At 45.4% G+C, this 20719-nt stretch overlaps 1 protein-coding gene across 1 annotated transcript; it reads left to right on the top strand.

Moving 5' to 3' along the window:
- The first annotated feature begins 666 nt into the window (after nt 1–666).
- Hemgn (hemogen) lies at nt 667–19207 on the top strand. The gene is made up of 5 exons (XM_032889984.1): nt 667–800; nt 9427–9558; nt 12779–12872; nt 16301–17571; nt 18540–19207. Exons 2-5 carry the CDS (start codon nt 9480–9482, stop codon nt 18647–18649), a joined length of 1554 nt encoding a protein of 517 aa, XP_032745875.1. The 5' UTR covers nt 667–800; nt 9427–9479; the 3' UTR covers nt 18650–19207.
- Nucleotides 19208–20719: the final 1512 nt, after the last annotated feature.

The raw sequence follows: 20719 nt of genomic DNA, 5'->3' as shown, positions 1-20719 counted from the left end.
AATACAAGATGATATTATATCAAACAGAGAGCTCTGCCTTCCTTCCAGGGCCAGATGACGGCCAAGGCCAGGCTCATCATAGGCTACAGCATGCGATGTCTTCATCTTTTCAGTCCCGAGGCAGCGTTAGGCATCCATCTCTCCCCTCAGAACAGAGAGATCACCGTTCAAGGGTCATGGGGCGGCCAGGTGTGATGATGCTGTGTGTACTCTCGGCAGTCGGGAGGTTGAACTCAAGGCTAACCTGCGCTGTGTGGAAAGGCCTGGTCGATAACAAACAAAAACGACAGCAGAAATGTATTCAGTGTTTGGTGAATGAATATAGCGCAGCAGATGTATTTATACATGAAAAATAAAAATATGTGCTAACAAGTGAGATCATGGTTCTGGAAAGGGAGATTATTCTAGATAGGGAAAGGCAGTGGAATCGTAGAATCAGACAGCCTTGGTTTTGAGCCTTAGTGCTGTTTCTTTTGAAGTTAGGTGACCTCGGGGGCCCGATTTAAACTCACTGAGATGGGAGTAGTGTCTGTTGGCCAGTCTCACTGAGATACTTCAGGTAAGTTGGGCGCCCACTGTGAGGTCACAGAGCGGCTACTGTCCACACCAGCAGCAGCAGCAGGGCTTTCGTGATGCACTCTCACTTGCTACCTGGAAGGCTGGGCACAGGGAAGAATACTGGGAAACCAATGGTACTGGATGTGCTGGAAAGACTCAAGGAGAAATAGGGAGGGCAAGTGGAGCTGTTTGATTGGCATGGGAGAGAACACCGGGAGGCTGACCGTACTGTCTGGACTAAGGTTTGTCTTCCCTCCAAAGGCACGCTGAGACTTTATAGGATTTTAAACGGGGCAATGACGGTTCAGGGCTAGCAATAGGGGAAATGTTCCAGCTTTTTGTGCGGGGTAGGCTGGGAAAGTGAGCAGAATCAGAGGGGAGTAGACCTCTCTTGAGGTTCCACCATGCTTCTAACGGAGGGGTGGAAAAAGCAGAGGTGGTATGAGGAGAAACAAGAATGACACAAAAGGGGCTGGGGATTTAGCTCAGTGGTAGAGCGCTTGCCTAGCAAGCACAAGGCCCTGGGTTCGGTCCCCAGCTCTGAAAAGAAAGAAAGAAAGAAAGAAAGAAAGAAAGAAAGAAAGAAAGAAAGAAAGAAAGAAAAAAAGAACGACACAAGAGATACTGGCAAGATGGAGTTTATGGGGTCGTATAAGGTGGGCTGCCAGGAGAGGTAGCACATACCTTTAATGTTAGCACTTAGCAGCCAGCCTTCTCTACAGTGAGTTCCAGGCAAGGCAAGACTATACATGGTGAGACCCTTATCAAAAATGAAAGGGAGGAGGAGAAGGAGAGGAGGAGGAAAAAGGAGGAGAAAGGGGAGGAAGAGGAAAAGGAGAGGAGGAGGAGGGGAAGAAGAGGAAAAGGAGGAAGAGGAAGAGGAGGAAGGGAAAGAAGAGGAGCAAGAGAAGGGGGAGGGAGAAGAGGAAAAGTTAGGCCTGGAGGCACAGCCTGTAATTCCAGATCCTAGCTATGCAGGAGGCTGAATCAAGAGGCATACTTGGTTACTGAGTATACTTGGCCAGCCTGGAAAATTTAGTGAAAAACCTGTCTCAAAATACAAGTCTTAAAAAAATAACAATAATAACAAACAAACAAACAAAAAACCCCTTGTCATTAAAAAAAAAAAAAAGAGTTTGGGATGTAGCTTAGTAGAAGGTCTAGCAGGTATCCTGGGTTCATGCTCCAGTACCATAAAAAATGTATTTCCTGTTCACTCCCCCCAAAATAATATCAAACTCACCTCTCTTAAGAAGGCTTTTGGATTGTTTCTCTTTATCTTGTTTAGATGTCTGTTCCCCCCATGTTCATTTGGTTTTATTTTGGTTTTATGAGAGGGAATCTCATGTAGCCCAGGCTGGCCTTGGATTCATACTAGGTAGCCAAGGTTAGCTTTGAACCTCTGGTCCTCTTGAACCTGGGATTATAGATGTGCGGTATCACACCTGTTTTATACAGTGCGGGGGATCAGCCAGGCGGCTAGCAAGCACTTCTCCTGCTCAGCTGTGCTGGGGTTTAAGCAAAGAATGATCATCAGGGAATACCTGAAGATGAGAGAGGCTGTCACACTTGTTGATGTTGGCACTAGGCATCACTGTAATACTTGAGAGGAGAGAGTTGAGTCAGCTGTGTAAGGTGCGAGTGTAAAGTCAAGAGGAGCAGGGGCTCATCCTCAGTCAACCCTCACCCCACTCTAGGACATCATGAAAGAGGAGGGGGTGGAGATGAGCGACTCTGGGAAACCACAATCTACCAGTGAGTTTCAAGGAGAGAGGAAGTACTCAGCGTGAGGGAGCTGCAGAGAAGCTGAGAACAGAAGTTGAACAAGGACTATTGGGAATACCCTGATTAAGCTGGGATGTGGTGGTCCATGCCTTTGATCCCAGCACTCAAAAGGCAGAGGAAGGGGGATTTCTGTGGGTTTGAGGCCAGCCAGGGCTACACAGAGAGACCCTGTCTTGAAAATCAACAAGAAGCAAAACAAGAGGACTCTCTGATGGTTTAGGTAGAAGGAAGAGGAGACTGCAGGTGCCTGGGAAGGGAGTGCCATGGGAGGTCTTGCTGTTCAAGGTTTCATTGCAGGGCTGGTACTGAACTCAGTACCTCCCTAGGCCAGCGCCCTGCCTCTCAGCTACCCTCCCACCACCTGAAGTGTGGGGGTAGGAGGATCCGAGAATGTATTATTAGTTCCATTGTTCAGGGACAAACAGGTCTGATGATGACTTAATAAGGTGGAAGCAAAAGTCTTTCCCCAGGTGAGTGCCACTCCCTAAGGTGTAGTCACCGATGCCTGCCTATCGGAGTTATTATTAAATACTTTAATATTTGCATACACACAATAGAACAGGCGTACAATATAGTGTTATGTTTAATGTGAAAAGTTTGTGCGTATCCTTTTAAGGTAGTGGTGGCCAGAGAGAAGCTAGGCTTCAGCCGAACGTTCCTAAGCTGTAGGGAGCATTATCTGGTGTTCCGAGCAGCATCTGTGTGAGCAGAGACAGTACACATTATCACATGACCACAGGCTGACAGGGAAGCAAGAGCACACGAAGCTCCAGCCATTCTTTGAGGAACAACTGGAAGCTTCAGAAAGAGTTTTGTCAAGAAAAGGCGTGCAGTACCATGCCGCCCAGCACTCAGGAGGCAGAGGCAGGCGGACTTCTGTGAGTCGGAGGGCCAGCCTGGTCTACTTAGTGACTTCCAGGCCAGCCAGGACTGTGTAGTGAGGCCCCTCCCGGGATTTTGTACCCCCTGCTGTGTTTAGGAACAGGACCTCACTGGAACACTTCAGTTACATAGTGCACTGCCCAGATGTGTGGGCCTCATATCTGCACAGTGTCTCACTTCCTATAGAGCTCTCTTGGTCTCCTTACTCCTCACAGAACCCGCCAGGTTATTCTGTTTTACAGAAAAAGAAACCAAGGAGTGGAAAGAATTAAGTGACTCTACCCAGATTACCCCGTGAGGGGATGGCGCTGCCCAAGTCTTTTGCTCTCTTGGGTGACTTTAAACCCTGCTCCTGTGGCTTTCACAGCACCACAGACTAAGAGGGTGACGAATAAAGCAGGCTCTCCCGCTCCTCTTTAAGGGCTCTAAAGTTCTATCAGTGATGCAGGCCTATAATTCTAGACACCTGGGAGGCTGGGGCAGGAGGATTCAAAGTTTAAATCTAGGGCTGGCGAGATGGCTCAGTGGGTAGAGGTGCTTGCTGCCAAGCCTGACCCGAGTACAATGCCTGGAATCCAAATGGTGTATGAAGTCTGTACCAGGGTGCACATGGGCCCATACCTTCTCCCTCTGCCCCCTCTCCACACATTTAAATAAAAAACTATTTTTAAAAAAATCCAATAACAAAACCCCTTAGTCTAGCCTCAAACGACACTATCATTTTTAAGTCAGCTTTGTTATTGAGTGAGCCGTGCCTGCTGCATGGCTAAGTTGTTTCCTCTGCTCTCTTATCTCCATGAAGACCTCCAGCCAGGGGTTCCTAAATGTTTGCTTCCTTCCCTCCTGTGCTTCTAGTCTATTTGGGTCTCTGAGAGACACAGCCAAGATCCGTCTCCTTAAGTAGACCTGCTGGGTGGCCAGGTGGGACAGCCATCCGTCTTGAAACCTACCTCCGTGTAGTTCAGGAAGGGCCAGGCTTGGAGGCTGAGGGCCGGGGTTCCCAGCTCCTGCCGTCAGTCTAGCTCTGTGACCTTGGTTACACCAGTGTCCTCATGGAGTTTCTTGCTGTGAGAAGGCAGGACAGTAAGAGCTGTGTTGGAAAGAAGCTGTGAGGACCCAATAAAATGCTAAATGAGGCCCTGTGTTAGGTTAATTGTCTGTTTCCACCATCTTGAAGAATCTTAATGATGTTCAAAGGAGGAGACCTGGGTTTTCATTTTGCCCTGGGCCTCAGCAAATTACGTATCTGGTTTAACCTGTATGTCCACAGCCAAATCTATATTTAACCTCCCTGGGTGCCACAGTCTGTAATGAAGTGAATTGAATTGTTAGGAAAGAAACTGTTAGGTCAGTCTCCAGGCCTTCGTTCACTTCACAGCAGCAAAATCTGACAAGAAGGGAGACATGATTCCTGTCCAACTAAGCGACCTTCCTGCACATCCTGCTTTTCTGGTTCTCGGTCCCTCGCTGTCCTCCCTGGCTGGGACAGCACATTCAAACTAAAGTGCTCATCTCCCCACAGCTTCCCCTTCTGGTAACGGCTGGGAAGGAACGTTTGTCTTTGGCTTTTCCGACCCATGTCCGATTTGTAAACTAACCCAGGCCACCTGTCCTATTTCTGACCACCACTTCTTTACCACGGTTGAAGCCCAAGCTGTGGTCACTTCTCACGTGGTTCATCTTCGTGTCCTTCTGACTGGTCTCCCTGTTTCACTCCCTTCTCAGTCCACACAGTATCCACAGCCATCCTTTAAAGACGGGAGTCAAAATTGCACCAGTCCCCTGCTCAGATCATCTGTGGCTGCCTATCCCACTTGGTCTCCTCTGAGCCCCCACTCCTTATCCTACCATCTCCCCAGATCCTCCAGGCCCTGTATGCTGTCAGCACCCTGGCTCTCTTTCCATTTTGTTAGCCTGTGCAAGTCAAGCCTCACCCTCCCACCTTACTTAAAGATTGCAGCCACCATTGCCCCTTTATTCTTAGCTTATCATTCCTGGCTATTATTGTCTTTGGATGGACTTATATCTCTGTCTCTGTGTGTGTCTCTCTCTGTCTCTGTCTCTGTCTCATTCCAGGGGTTCTGTATAACAGACAAAGCTGGCTGTCCTAGAACTCACATGAATCACTACACACACAGCTTCTGATCTTCTTTTATTTTTGACTTATTTCCTTTGTTTTTGTTCTTTTCTCTTTCTTTCTTTCTTCCTTTCATTCTCTCTCTTTTTTTTCTCTTTGAGACAGGGTTTCTCTGTGCAGCCTTGGCCGTCCTTGAACTCAGAGATCTGCTTCTTGAGTGCTGGGATTAAAAGGAAGTGTCACCGTCTTTTTAAAGGCTGTAAGCTGGGCAGTGGTGGTACACACTTTTTATCTTAGCACTTGGGAGGCAGAAGCAGTTGGATCTATGAATCAAGGCCAGCCTAGTCTACAGAATGAGTTCCAGGACAGCCAGGGCTATACAGAGAAAACTGTACAAACAAATAAACAATCTATAAACTACATAATGTCAGGGACTTTCTTTTATTAGTTTTTTTTTTTTTTTTTTTTTTTTGGGTTCTTTTTTTGGAGCTGGGGACCGAACCCAGGGGCCTTGCGCCCAAGGTAAGCGCTCTACCACTGAGCTAAATCCCCAGCCCCTTTTTTTAGTTTTTAAACAGGTCTCACTAATAGCCCAGGCTAGCCTTATACCCTCCTACCTCAGCCTCCTGAGAGCTGGGCATTGATTAAAAAAAAAAACAAAAAAAACTCTAGAATAGCTAGCTGGTGGCCCTGTTTTAAGTAACTCACAGCAGTGGGACATCTTCCCAGGTAGCTCTCTGCACACACAGAGCTGAGGCCACTTGTGGGGATGACTGGAGCCAAGTCTCCTTTGAGATCATGCTACGGGGACAAACAGGTGACTCCGGACTGCTGATTGCCTGTCCTGCCAGAAGCTTGTGGCCTCAAGGGAGGGTTTATGTGCATATGCACATAGCTTTAGAATAAGGCAGCCTTTGTTATAAAGACCTGGTCTAGGGGTACAATGCTTGGCCCCTCACACTCAGTAACAGAGGCAGACACAGAAGGGCTCACAGCATGGCTTTTTCTGTCCCAATTCCCGCTCTTGACCCTTATCACCTCAGAGACACCTTGCCTGACTTCCAATCTAGGTTTCTCCAAAGTGTCTCTACTGATCCCTCCACCCTCAGTCTGTTGTCAACTTGAGACCCCACCCTCCCGAGCCTCTCACACTGCTTCTAGATACAGGGAGAGTGGTGCAGCCGCAGAGAATGACCTTGGGGAGTTGTCATGGAGTACAAAGGATCTATGTTCTATCTCCTTCCAATAAAGATGTGTGTCCTTGGGCTGGCAACTTGGCTCAGTTGGTAGAGTACTCAGCTGGCATTCATGAAGTCTTGGGTTCTGTCTTCAGCACCAGATACTCCCGGCATGGTGGTCCCCACTTGTAATTTTAGTACTCCTGGCATTGGAGAGGGAGGGAGAAGGGTAAGACATTCCAAACTCAACTTCAGCTACATACTGAGTTCAAGGTCAACCAGGGATACATGAGACTGTGATTTAAAAAAATAATGTACTCCGTCCCTTTTGAGTACAAAGAACTCAGGGACTACATTGCCCACCTCTGTGGCCTGACAATTTTGCTCAGAAGGTAGATAGCACAGGGTGGACATCCTGTCCAGTCTACTCCATCCCTGAATAGGTATCAAGAACTCTGGAGGAAATCTGATTTAGAAATAGTTCTGCCATCCTCTGAAGGTGTTCTCAGAAGGATTCTATAACACTGTTTTATTGAACTATTACCCAACTATTAAAAATTAGAACATTCTAGGGCCAGACATGGGGCACATGACTTTAATCTCAGCAGGCAGAGGCAAGTGGAACTCTGACTTCAAGGATAGCCTAGTCACATAGGAAGATCCAGGACAGCCAAAGCTATATAGAGAGACTCTGTCTCAACAAACAAACAAACAAACAAACACCAAACCAAACCAAACAAACAGAAAACCAGAAAAAGCCCAAACAATAACAAATCAAAACCCAGAAACCAAACTAAGAGTTACGGCATTTAAAATGCTGGTCTAGGGGTTGGGGATTTAGCTCAGTGGTAGAGCGCCTGCCTAGCAAGTGCAAGGCCCTGGGTTCGGTCCCCAGCTCCGAAAAAAAAGAAAAAAAATGCTGGTCTAGATTATAAAACATAATTTTCAAAGATTATATCAAAGCCTTTAATCCTATATATGAAAACCAAAAACAGTTAAAAGGTATATTAGAAAATGGAAAAAAAAAAAAAGAAAAAAAAAAAAAAAGAAAAAGAAAAAGAAAATGCTTCTTATGGGGTTGGGGAAAACAAACCTCAATAAAAAAAAAAAGGAAAACCAAGGAAAAAAGTACAAATTTTAAAAAAAAAAAAAAAGAACCAAAAAAAAGAGAAAGAAAATGCCTCTTATTCTTCTCCATGAGGTCCCTCTGACTAGCACTCCCCTGAGAGTTCCCTGGATTTTCAATACTTTACTTGCAAGATGGAGAGGTAGGGAACAGGAGGTGTGACCCTTGCTTGTAACACTTTAGTGGTGGGGACTTGGGGGTTTGCTGTATTGTCACCAATTCTTTTCAGAATGTTTCAAACAACATTCCTCAGCTACCATGATATCACACATACCTAATCCTAGCACTCAGGAATCTGAGGCAGGAGGACGGTGAGTTGAGTTCTGCCTGGTCGGTGATCCTGTTCAAAGCAAACAAGAATAAAGAAGGGAAGTAGATCAAGTTATGTTAAACTCAATAAGAAACTCATGTGTGCCATCACACTCTACTAATTTCCAGCTTTCTGTGTGTTCTCTTATACCCACATATAACATAGAGAAGGTATATAGTACATGTGCACATAAAGAGAGAGAAGGTAGCCAGAGAGGTAGAGGAAGGAGACGGAGAGGTTCTCATGTAGCCCAGGCTGGTCCCTACCTCCAGCTTCTTAAACAGATAGCTGAGGACAACCTTGAACTTCTGACCCTTCTGACTGTACCTGTCAAGTGCTAAGATGGCAGTTTATGCCACTGTGCTGGGCCCATATCCTTACTAATAGTAAAGCACCTAACATGTATTGACATGAGTGTGTTAGATACCAAAGGTACCACTTATCAATGTGCAGGGCATATGGGTGATGTCTTACATGGCTGAGTAGATTTGGCCATCCCTGGGAATTCACAAAGCCAATGCTACCGTCTCCATGTTCCATCTGTGCTGGCTCCAGGCTAACTTGAACTAGAAAGGCTCTGGAACTCAAACCTTTTTCCTCTCAGTCTATCTCCAGAACACAATGGGCCCTGTGTCTCCTGACCTTGGCCTCCATATTCCCTCTTTGGCTGAGCCGTGGTCTCCTGTGCTTATCTGCTGGAGAGCAGTTCCTTCGATTTCAACTTCATTTCTGGAACATAATGCCAGGTCTTTTCACTCAGAGAGGCTCCCCCCGCCACCTGCCTCTCCGGTCCGTTAACAGCAGGCTTCACTAGTCATTGACTGGTGAGCAGTGGAGGTTAGTTTTGTTAGCCTAGTTAGGGCTTTGTGTCTATTGTCTATTCTAGGGTCACAACAGCAAGGCTTGCTGATAGTTTGCAACAGCTTATGGTGAAAAGAGCCAGTCCTAGGAAGATTAATCAATAGTCTACCTAGGAAGATTAATCAATAGCCAACTCTATAGGCTTCACTTTCATAAGAAATGTCTGAAACAGGCAAGAGTGACTGTTCACTCACTTGGCAAGTAGAGAGGCACAGGAAAGGGATGTGGGTTGCTCTGGGCCATGGAGTTGGTCAGAGCCTAAACCCAGGGTTCTTCCTATACATGGCCACCTCCATTCATGAAAAAGCCATCCTTCCGGCCACAGCTTGGAATGGCATAGCCATTTGGTGTCCTAAAAAGGAACCCAGGCACATGCTGGCACATAGCAGTATGGCTGCTGAGCAGGAAGCCCCACATGACTGACTGTGCCATAGGGGTTCCCTGTATAAAAGTGAAGCTTGCAGGATGACAGGGCCATTGACAGCCATCCCCCCTCCTTCACACCTGTGCAGTGTGATAAAGAAAGTGGAATTCGCCCACAGCTGTGGTCTAACCAGATAAAACTTTTAGGCGGGAAGTGACAAGCAGACTTGAATGTGTGTCTGTGGTTTTTTTTTTTTTAAGTGTTAGTTTTGATATTTTCAAAAAGCTTTTAGGTTGCTTGTGAAGTCGGAGCAAATACCAAGAAGGTGTTGTGGCAAGATGGATGTGGGGAAGGACCAATCTCATCTGACGCTCAACCAGACCCCTGAAGCTCATGTAGAGAAGTCCCATGCTCCAGGTAAAGACAGAGTGGGGCTGCTGGGGGCTGCTGCTTTCCTCTCTCTTTTTTCTTTTTTTAGTTGTTTGGGAACTGGTTAGATGAAAGGGGCAGTGGGATGCATCTGTGGGAAGATGGGCCTGACTCACTGAGCTGCATTTGGATGCTAGGAACTTAACAGTCTAGAGCAACCCGAGGGGAAATAAAGAAATTGTTAGTGAGAAATTCTCTGAAATGGGAGAGAGTGGAGATACCCAGCACTGGGCAGCTGTGGCAAGAGGATCCAACTCCTCCTGTTCTGTAACAGAGCCAGTTGGCAGGACGTTTGGAAGGATGTGACAACAGGAACTCCTCTAGGGTCTGACCTGTCCGAATGCTTACTCTTTTGGCTTTTAATTTATCTTAAGATCTATTCTAAAGTAACATTTCTCAAAGTGTTGTGTGGAACCCTGGGCTCTAAGTTATCCTAGGGCACAGTTTGAAAACTTTTAGCTTTTAATGAACCCATAGACTCTTTCCTGGACTAAAAAAACCTTTAATACACAGGCTCGATCACAAAGGTCATCATTGTATTAAGATGGCTATCAACACTGTTAAAATCGTGATATAGGGGTTGGGGATTTGGCTCAGTGGTAGAGAGCTTGCCTAGCAAGCACAAGGCCCTGGGTTCGATCCCCAGCTCTGAAAAAAAGAATAGAAAAAAAACCGTGATATAGCAGTATATGTGCTTACTTATAGATGTGTTAAGTCATAGCATACATAGTATCAAATCCAAAAAGAATCCATATCCACAAGTGATCACACTGACGCCACACGCAAGAACTGTAGTGCCAAGTAGGAAAAAAAAAATCCCGTCATTTCTTTGAGTGATAGACAGCCACACTGCTGAAACCACTGTGGCTTTTTACTCACATTCCTACTTTGAAGAAAAATTATATTTGGAGTTTGGTAAAAATATAATTTATATCTATTGAGGATCCAGGAGCTGGGAACATAGCTCAGTAGCATAATGCTTGACTAGTATGTGTGAGGCTCTCGGTTAAATTCCCAGTGCTACTAGACAAGGAGGAAGGAAGGAAGGAAGGAAGGAAGGAAGGAAGGAAGGAAGGAAGAAGGAAGGAAGGAAGGGAGGAAGGAAGGAAGGAAGAGAGAAAGAAAGCAAACTGTTGCCCCAAGAACAACAGGAGTCCTGGTCCAAGGGCACTTCCTTTCTTGACTGCCAGTGCAGAGCAGACACCCCCACATGCTGAGAGGCTCTGTGTTAAAGAACTACTAGTTTTTCTCAAATTTAGGTCGTAGTAGACTTAAAATTTTTTTTCTTGAAAAATTGTGTATGTGTTGTATATTGTCATACATGTGGATATGTCTGTATTTGTGCGCACAGTAGGTACAGACACATAGGCATGTGTGCTTAGGCCAGAGTTTGACATCAGGTGTCTGTTTCCTTCATTGTTCTCTACCTTAGATATTGAGTTAGAGTCTCACACTGAACCCAGAGCTTGCTAGTTTGACTAGATGACCTAGCTGGTTAACTTTGGGGACCCCTGTCTCAGGCCTTACAAACACTAGGATTGCATGCAGGCCAACAGTACCCACTTAACCCATATAAGTATGGGCACTGGATATGTATGAACTCTGGTCCTCATGTTTCTGTGGTAAGTGCTTTACCTGATGAGCCATCATCTCAGCCCAGAATTTGCTGTTCATAGTACCTTAGTGTCCCAAATAATTTTTAATAAATACAATCATAAGGGCAGAATCTAATAATAAAAGCATTAATCGAGCAGGGTTTGCTGGTACATGTCTCTGGTCCCAGTAGAGTTAGGATAAGGAATTCGAGGCCAGCCAGGGATGTACCAGAGAGAGACCCTGTCTGCCATTCCTCCAAGAGAAAAAAAAACAGTTATGTGAATATGCTTACTTCAGTTGAATATTATTATTTGGTCTTTTATGATAGGGTTTCTCTGTGTAGCCCTGGCTGGCCTCGAACTCAGAGATCTTCCTGCCTCTGCCTCCCGAGAGCTGGGATTAAAGGTGTGCCCCATCATGCCAGGCTATGAGTTGATTTTATTACAGTTTTACATATAAGGAAAAATGACAAGTGGTAATGACATTCTGTGTCTTCCCGTGAGTGGGCTGAGTGGCCAGAGAAGGTGTCACCTAGCTTAAGCACCATGTCAGAAGAAGATTATAGTGTTGAAGGCTGTGTCACAGAACTGTTTTTGACCTAATGTTGGGTGAATAAAAGATAAAAATCTTGGTATGCTCTCATCACTACTCTGTAATATGTGGCCTGGATGGAGAGAGTGAATGCAGTAAAGACAGGTCATTAGGTCAGAAACGATAGAATAAAGCCTTTTAAAAAATTACCTGTGCAAATATAAATTTATTTTGAGTGGGTCAGTAGGTTGATAGCACACTTCTGAACAAATCTGTGTAGGTCTCAAAGCTTTTCACACTTAAATGCTCATTAAATGCCTGCTCCAGCCTTTAATCCCAGAACTCAGGAGGCAGAAGCAGGTGGATCTCTTGAGTTTGAGGCTAGCCTGGTCTATGGAGCAAGTTCCAGGACAGCCAGGGCTACACAAAGAAACCCTGTCTCAAAAAACAAAACAAACAAAAAACCCTAAAAACTAAAGAAAACTGTTTTGCTCCCTGAGTATGTTGTTGCAAGTCTTTAATCTCAGCGCTTCTAGTGCAGAGACAGGTGGAGCTGTGAGTCCGAGGCTAGCCTACACAAGTTCCAGGTCCAGGCTACATACTGAGACCCCTATCTAAAAAAAGAAAAAAAAGAATCTTCTCCACATTTCTTTTTTTTTTTGACTGTGTAAGGATAGGGAAGACCTAGTCCTTGAACTCATAAATCCAGGACAAAACCCGGAGTAGTATTTCTAAAATTCTGTAGGTATCTGGAGAGATGGCTCAGCAGTTAGGAGCACTGGCTGCTCTCTCTTCCAGAGGACCTCGGTTCAATTCTCAGTGCCCACATGGCAGCTCCCAACCGTCGCTAACTCCAGATCTAGGGAATCTGATGTCCTCTGCTGGCTTCCTTAGGCACCAGCCATTCATTCCTGTGGGGCACAGACACACATGCAGGCAAAAACACCTGTCCGTGGGAAATAATATGACGTAAAGGTAAATAAATCATAACTTGTGACCAAGTTTGTATGGTGAGATATTTGCTTAGGCACACCACGGGTCACCGGTACACACTGCAGTAACTTTGCTTTTCACCCGGCAGACATCATTGGATCTTGGAGTTTGAGAAACAGAGAACAACTGAAGAAGAGAAAAGCTGAGGCCCAGGGGAGGCAGCCGTCACAATGGCAACTTGGGTAGGTTCCTTTCCTAAGAGGGGAGTGAGCGTGGGTGTGGCACGGCGGTGCTCCTGCTCACACAACCTTCACAACAGTCCTCCGAGTCGCCTGGTGTCCTGCCCGTGTGTTTTTGCTTTAAATTTTTTTTTATTTTTTATTTATTTTTTTTCGGAGCTGGGGACCGAACCCAGGGCCTTGCGCTTGCTAGGCAAGCGCTCTACCACTGAGCTAGATCCCCAACCCCCCGTGTGTTTTTTCTTTGTGTGTTTGCTTCTAATGTAGAGTCCAGTGGGTTAACTCTCTTGCCCAAGGTCACAGCAGTAGAGTCGTGACACAAGAAACTTCCCCTGCTTTCTTTCTCTGTGTCTCCATCAGCCCCTGAGGCAGACATCCAGGGAAGCTTCTGTTACCCTTTATTGGTTTTGCCAGTGTTTAAAGGGCACTTTAGGTCTGATTTGGTGGTGCATACGAACGCTCAAGAAGTGGTGTTGGGAGATCGGGACTTTAATGCTTCACAGGGCTTAGTGAGAACGGACATTGAAACACAAAGACTGACTCTCTGCCTGCTCTTGCGACCCTTTTCCTCCTACCGAGTTCAGCCGTGATGTGAAGATGTACACCTAGTCCTGTCGTGACTTGTTATGCCTTGTTTTGTTTGGTTGATAACCATGCCCCCCCCCACTCTTTTCTGAAGGGAAACAGAGGAGAAGTGCATCTGTGGAAGAGGGGATGTGGGGGGGAGGAAGGGAGGAGAAACTGTGATCTGGATGTAATATATGAGAGAAGAATACATTTAAAAAATAATAATAAAAAAAGAGAGGATACACGGCATGATGGCTCACACCTAAAAATCATACAACCTGAGAAGCAAAGGCAGGAGGATTGCTGTGAACTCCAGGCCAGGCTTTGCACTACACAAAAGTAAAACACGGTGGAGCTGGAGAGAGAGATTAACAGTTTAAAAATACATATTGCTTTTGCCAAGGACACAAATTTAGTTCTTACCATCCACACGGAGCTACTTGAAAGTACCTATAGCCCAGCTCCACAGGGGCCCCACGTCTCCAGCCTCACGAGTCTACAACACACACACACACACACACACACACACACACACACACACACACACACACACACACACACACACACACACACACATACACACACACACACACACACACACACACACACACATACACACACGTATACACACACACACACACACACACACACACACACACAAACACACACACACACACACACACACAACACACACACACACACATACACACACATACACACACACAAACACACATACACACATATACACACGCATACACAACACACACACGCACACACACGCACACACGTGCGCACACACACATACACAATACACACATGCACACATGCGCACACACACAAACACGTGTTACATGCATTTTCCTCCCACATAAAATACATAAATGTCAGGGGAAAATTATCATTTGACAAGGTTAGGAGTTAGGCTTGGTGCTGAGCATCTAGAATCTAGCATTTGGGAGAGAAAGGCAGAGGGTCACCAAGTTTGAGGCCAGCCTGGGCTACATAGAAAGACCTTGTCTCAAAACTAAGACAAACAACAAAAAAAGGATTTCATAATCGTCTTGTTACCTTGGAATAATAGTTCAAAAGGCTGAGGTGACAAGCTTGGCACGATGTCGCACATCTTTAAAACCCCAGCACTCCGGAGGCAGAGGAAGGCGAATCTCTGAATTTGAAGCTAGCCTGGACTACAGAGAGTGTTCCAGGACAGCTAGAGCCCTGTTTTGAAAAAAGAGAGAGAGAGAGAGAACAAATGCTGAGATGCTGTAACATTACCCTTGGGGTCCCTGTACCTTTATTTGGTTTAATTTTTTAAAGAGAGGGCGTCAGAGCCAGGTGTACTGACACACTTTTAGCCCCAGCACTGGGGAGCCAGAGATATGAGAGTTTGATCCTGGTCTGCTCTACATGGTAATTCTCAGGCCAGCTAAGGCTACCTAGTAAAACACAGTTGCAAAATGACAACAAATAAAAAAGGTAGGTCTCACACTAGCCCAGGCTGGTCTGGAACTCAAGTCAGTCCTTTTCCTCAGGTTGTAGAATACTGTGCTTACAGGTATATGTCACCATAGCCACAACCCAGGACTTCTGTGGGGAGTTCTGTCTACTCATATAGGGTATTTCTATCCAAATCCAGGGTTTTATCCTTTTTTTTTTTATTTATCAATCAGATTTATATCAGTGAATCCTCACCCCACAAAACATCCACACAATAAACTATGAACCAATTAATATTAATATAAACTGCCCGCCTAGATAAGACAAATTGTCCTGTAATAATCCATCCCTTATGAAATATTCATAACTACCTGTGGCCCTTTAAGGACACACAGATCTGGGTCGTCCTCCTCCTCCATCTTGGTTCTTCTTCGGTTTTATCCTTTTTGAGACAGGGATTCTCTGTGTAGTCCTGGCTGTCCTGGAACTCACTCTGTAGACCAGGCTGGCCTCAAAGTCAGAGATCCCCCTGCCTCTGCCTCCCGAGTGCTGGGCTAAAAGGTTTATGCCACCACCACCTGGCTTCTTAAAAGTTCTATGTTAAATCACATTTTATTTATTTAGTATGTGGGTCTGTGGGAGCATCCAGGCATGTAGAAGTCAGAAGACAACTTGTAGGAGTAGGAGTCAATTCTCTCCTCCCCTGCATGGACCCTGGGAACGAACTCAGGTCACAGGCTTAGCAAAAAGTGCTGAGCCATCGCCTCAGCCCTAATTAAACATTTTAATTACTTGCCAACCAGTGATTTCCATAGGCTTTTCCATACATCTTTAGTTTGGGTTAACACATTCCCTCTCTCTTATGAAGGTATTTGGGGGTGGGGGTGACGGTGTCAAGAAGACACCGTCAAGGGTGACCATCAGGGACACCATCCACCTCCTTTGAGACAGGGTCTCTCTCATTGGTCTGAGCTCATCAATTAGGTTCAACTAGCTGGCCCAGGGATCTCTGCCTCACCAGCTCTGAAATTATAAACTCATGGTACCACATACTCCATATTTTTACATGGGTGCTGAAGATAGAACTCAATCAAGCCACTGGACTATCTCCCCAAGTGTTCCCCTCCTCCCTCCTTCCTCCTTCCTCGTTGTGTGTGTGTGTGTGTGTGTGTGTGTGTGCTTGCGCACACACGCACACACATGCTTGAGAATTACTTTATCTATGAAACCATAAACTCCTAAAAGAACACTTTCCTAACATGGAACACCTAGGATTATTCATTTTGCAAACATGGAAATTGACATCTGGGGAGAGTAAGTGCTTGTTTAAGGTCGTGTAAAAAGGCCACAGGACAGGGGTGGGTATTGGAAGCATTCATTTGAATCCTGTAGCTCTGTCGCTGTCATTAATTCTGGTCTCTCTGCAGAGAACAGAAAAAACGCAAGTATCAGAGAACAGGAAAAGGTAATCGAAGAGGCCGAAAGAGACAAGGGAATGTGGAACAAAAGGCAGAGTCTTGGTCACAAACAGAAAACGAAAGGGTACAGGAGGTATTGGTACCTGCCGAGGAAGAAACTGAGTACTCTGGAAACCCTGCAACCCAAGCCCTTCCCTTGAGAGCATCCCCCACAAAAGCTGTGCCTACAGAACACTGTTCTGAAGTACCCCAAGAAAGCTTGCAGTGCCAAGAAATAACTATACAGAACCATTCTCAAACACACCAACGAAGGGACAAAGCTGAAGCTCTCTCTCCTACCACGTGCCAAGAAATAGGAGTACTTCTTCAATATTCTCCTAAGATGTGCCAAGATATGGCTGAACCTGAGGCACACTCACCTAAAATGTGCCAGGAGACAGCTGTGCCCCAAACCTATTCTCCCAAAGCACACGAAGATATGGCTGAACATGAGGCACTTTCGCCTAAAATGTGCCGGGAAACACCTGTGCCACAATACCATTCTTCCAAAATACCCCAAGATATGACCGGACCTGAGGCGTTAGTTCCTGATATGTGCCAAGAAACAACTGTGTCCCAAAACCATTCTTCCAAAGTACCCCAGGATATGGCTGGACCTGAGGCGCTCTCTCTTAAAATGTGCCAGGAACCAACTGTGCTTCAAGAACATACTTTGAAAATATGCCAAGATGTGGCCAGACCTGACGTCCTCTCTTCTGAAACACATCAAGAGATGACTGTTCCCAAAGCCCTTCCCTGTATAACATCTGGAGATGCTGCTGGCCCAGAAGGATGCTCCCCCAAAACACTCCCCCAGTCAGATGTAACCCCCATGTCAGTCACACCAGGAAAAAACACTTCCCACCCAGATCTGGCAACGGCTGTGGCTGAAGGCTGCTTTTCTGAAGCCGGAGAATGCATTGTATCTGAAGATATTTCTACAAAAACACACCAAGAAGCAGTTGAACCTGAATTCCTTTCTCACAAGACTTACAAAGAATTCACTGTGCCTATAGTCTCCTCTCATAAAACCATCCAAGAATCACCTGGGCCTGAAGAATATTCACCTGGAAGCCATCATGAAATGTCAGGGCCTGAAGACCTCTCTATCAAGACCTGTAAGAACAGGGATGGGCCTAAACACAGCCTTCCAGAAGGAGCCCAGGAAGTAGGTGGGGCCCAGGGGCAGGACCCTGATGCACCGGATAGCGAGGACGAGGACGCTGGTGCTTTCTCTCAAGGTAGGGGATTTGTACAACAGCAGCTCCCTCAGAGTTTATGATTTAAAGCTGTCTTTGACAGTAGCCAGTTATTTCAATGGGAACTATGAATATCACTGGATCTTTTTCTTTTCTTTTTTTCAGAGCTGGGGACTGAACCCAGGGCCTTGCGCTTGCTAGGCAAGTGCTCTACCACTGAGCCAAATCCCCAACCCTTCACTGGATCTTTTTTAAGTAAAATGTATTTTCGGGCTACCAACCCTCTATTGGCACGTTTCCAAAAAAATTTAAGAAATTGAAAATTCTAGTTACCTATTCTGAGAAGCTACACTAAAAAAAGTTCTTTTTGTTTTTTTGAGCTAGAACTCACGATGTAGCTGTGCTGGCTGGTTTTCATGCTCAAAACCAAATTCTAGTCCTTTGGAAGAGTAGCAAGTGCTCTAAAGTATACAGTCATGTCTCCTAAACACCCCCCCCCCTGTTAAAACACAAAATCCTGAGCTGGGGGTTGTGGTCCACACTTTTAATCCTAGCACTTAAGAGGCAGACGCAGAGGCAGGCAGATCTCTGTGGATTCTAGGTCAGCCGCCATAGTGAGTTCCACACAGCTAGGGCTATGTTTCAAAAACCAAACCAAACAAGCACACAAAAAGCACCTGGGGCTGAATGAGCGCGGCCTGGGTAGTGAAGAGCGTACACTTACTGTTCTGGAGAGGACTCAAGTTGGGCTTCCAGCACTCATGTGGTGGCTTACAACCACCCGCAATTCCAGGGGACTTAATGCCCTTCTCAGGCATCACAGGGTCCCGCATGCTCTGGGTACACATAACACGCATATAATTACATGTGTCCAAAACAGAGCACCCACTGCTCTTTATGAAAAGAATCCCATCATTCCCGTGACGTGGCATTTTAGTAGTTAAGACTCTGATCCAATGCAAACGTGTCTGCAAGCATGGAATCCATTTGCATTTTGTTTGATTTTACAGACATGGAGGAAGGAAACAAAGCAGATCAAGACCCAGAAACTCCAGCGGGTCCACAGGGTCCTCAAAAGATCTGTCCAGAAAATGATGTCCACAGCTCTGCTCTATTTTAACAGTGCTCGGTGATGAAGCTGCAGACCGACTCCGTACAGCATACGCGTCTCTTGTGATTTCACTGAAACACCGCAGCGATCACTAAAATTTGCATTGCTATTTTAACTCATGTTTTTTCATTTGTAGATCTTATCTGAAGGAGAGAACTAACATTTTTAAGGCTCTAACACATAGACAATAACGTGTGTGTGTGTGTGTGTGTGTGTGTGTGTGTGTGTGTGTGTGTGTTTGCGCCTGTGTGAGCGCCTGACAGTGTGTATTTGTATATGGGGGAAGACGGTAAAAGTAGGGAAAGGCTGAGTAATTGATTTTCCCCTCTGAGAAGAAACATATATTTAGTGATTCTGAGGAAAAGATAGCAATTTAATATGAACACTTAGCATTTTGAAAGTATATAGTTTCTTGTGAATTTTGTCAATTAGTGAAGTTGTAGCAACATCAGAATTTTACTCAAACTTTACATGTCTCTTTGAGTTAATCGGAACAATTCTTATTCTAAAAATTCTTGCAAGTTTTTTTTTTTTGGAATTGATAAATGCCATTTATTTCTGTGTGAACCTGGACTTTTTATTTCTATTTTTAAAACTGTATTTGTAAAAAAAAAAAATGTACATTGTCATTTCTATGGCTTTAGCTGTGTTACCAAGACAGCATCTTGGTTTATGCTGGGGTTGTAAAACGCCTAGATGGCGCAGTGCCTTTGCTCACTAGGTTAATCTGATCACATGGAGGAACACAGCAGAAAACAAATTATTCCAAAAGAAAAGTGCCGAGTGCAACAGGCTCCTCTCTAAGCAGCCTACGCCCTAGCTCTTCATGGTTTCCTTTCTGTGGCTCTTTCTCTTAAACCTCATGCTTAAAATCCATGTTAAAGGATTATTAATAAACTCCCCCAAACCAAAGGAAACAGTGTCGGCGCCGTATGAATAGCACATACAGTGGGAGGGACGGGGAGAATCTGCACAGGAGACCCAGGGCCGTACACTTCAAGGTCAAGAGAACTTCATGCTAACTGTGTCAATGTCAGGTCCACATGGAAGAGTTGGTTTACCTGCTAAAAATCTACCACACGGCAGCTAATCTATTATTGATGTGTGGAGACCCACCTGGACCGGGAGTTTACAGGAGGCTATGAGATATCTGACATGGGTACTAGGAACTCCTGCCCCCTTTTCTTGAGCCAAGGCTCCTGACCTGGGGAGCCAGCCATGTAGATTATGATGGCTTCAAACTCAAAAGATCTGCCCACCTTTTTGCATCCTGAGAGGCATCTAAGGCACACACACCACACTGGGCCATAGAAAGTACTCTTAACCAGTGAAGCCGTGTCTTTAGCCCTGAGTAGACTTGTAGACGTACATGACCTAACAGTTTATCAGATAACTGAGGAGTAAGGCTTTTCCACAGCGAAGCTGAAGTTCTCATATTTCAGGAATTCATCTGATGACAATGGTCACAGTGACCTGAAAAGGACAGGAGACCAGGGGCAGGGACAGAGACAGTTCTGGGTGGGAAGATATTTGAAAATATTCCCTGATATTTTGTTAGTTTGGATTTTCCTTGGGCTTTTATAACTTTGGCAAATAAAAGCTCATTCAGCAAGACCGTGCTAGGCTCTGAGGCTATATCAAAAGGACAAGCCTGTTCCCTGCAGGGGGTGGCACAGAGCAGCACCAGCCACCAGGGGAGCCTTCAGGTACACAGGAGCTCAGGACTCTCCCTTAGGGTTTTATACTTGATGTGACATCTACGCATGGACATTTTTGTTCTTATGGCTTTATGTCTAAGGTTTTACATTTTTAAATGTATTTTTATTAATACAAGTGCTTCTTGCATGCACATGCATTCTTGGTGCCCACAGTAGTCAGAAGACAGCATCAGATCCCTTGGAACTGCATTTATGGAGAGCTTTGTGTGTCCATGTGGGTGCTGGGAATTGAACCCAGGTCCTCTGCAAGAGTGACAAATGCTCTTAACCACTCAGGTTTATCTTTTCTTGTTGGTCCTTTTGAAGATGGGGTCTTATATGTCCCAGGATGACTTGAAACTCACCTTGTGAGCATGTCTCC

The sequence above is a fragment of the Rattus rattus genome, chromosome 1, assembly GCF_011064425.1.
Source record: "Rattus rattus isolate New Zealand chromosome 1, Rrattus_CSIRO_v1, whole genome shotgun sequence".
In the NCBI taxonomy this organism is placed as follows: domain Eukaryota; kingdom Metazoa; phylum Chordata; class Mammalia; order Rodentia; family Muridae; genus Rattus; species Rattus rattus.
This window is presented reverse-complemented; position numbering and strand designations above follow the sequence as displayed.

Bases quoted from the DNA above. Each gene is read 5' to 3' on its own strand.
- Hemgn (XM_032889984.1), top strand. From the start codon at position 9,480: ATGGATGTGGGGAAGGACCAATCTCATCTGACGCTCAACCAGACCCCT. The intron at 9,559-12,778 runs GTAAAGACAGAG...TTCACCCGGCAG, and splicing joins AGAGAAGTCCCATGCTCCAG to ACATCATTGGATCTTGGAGT. The intron at 12,873-16,300 runs GTAGGTTCCTTT...GTCTCTCTGCAG, and splicing joins CCGTCACAATGGCAACTTGG to AGAACAGAAAAAACGCAAGT.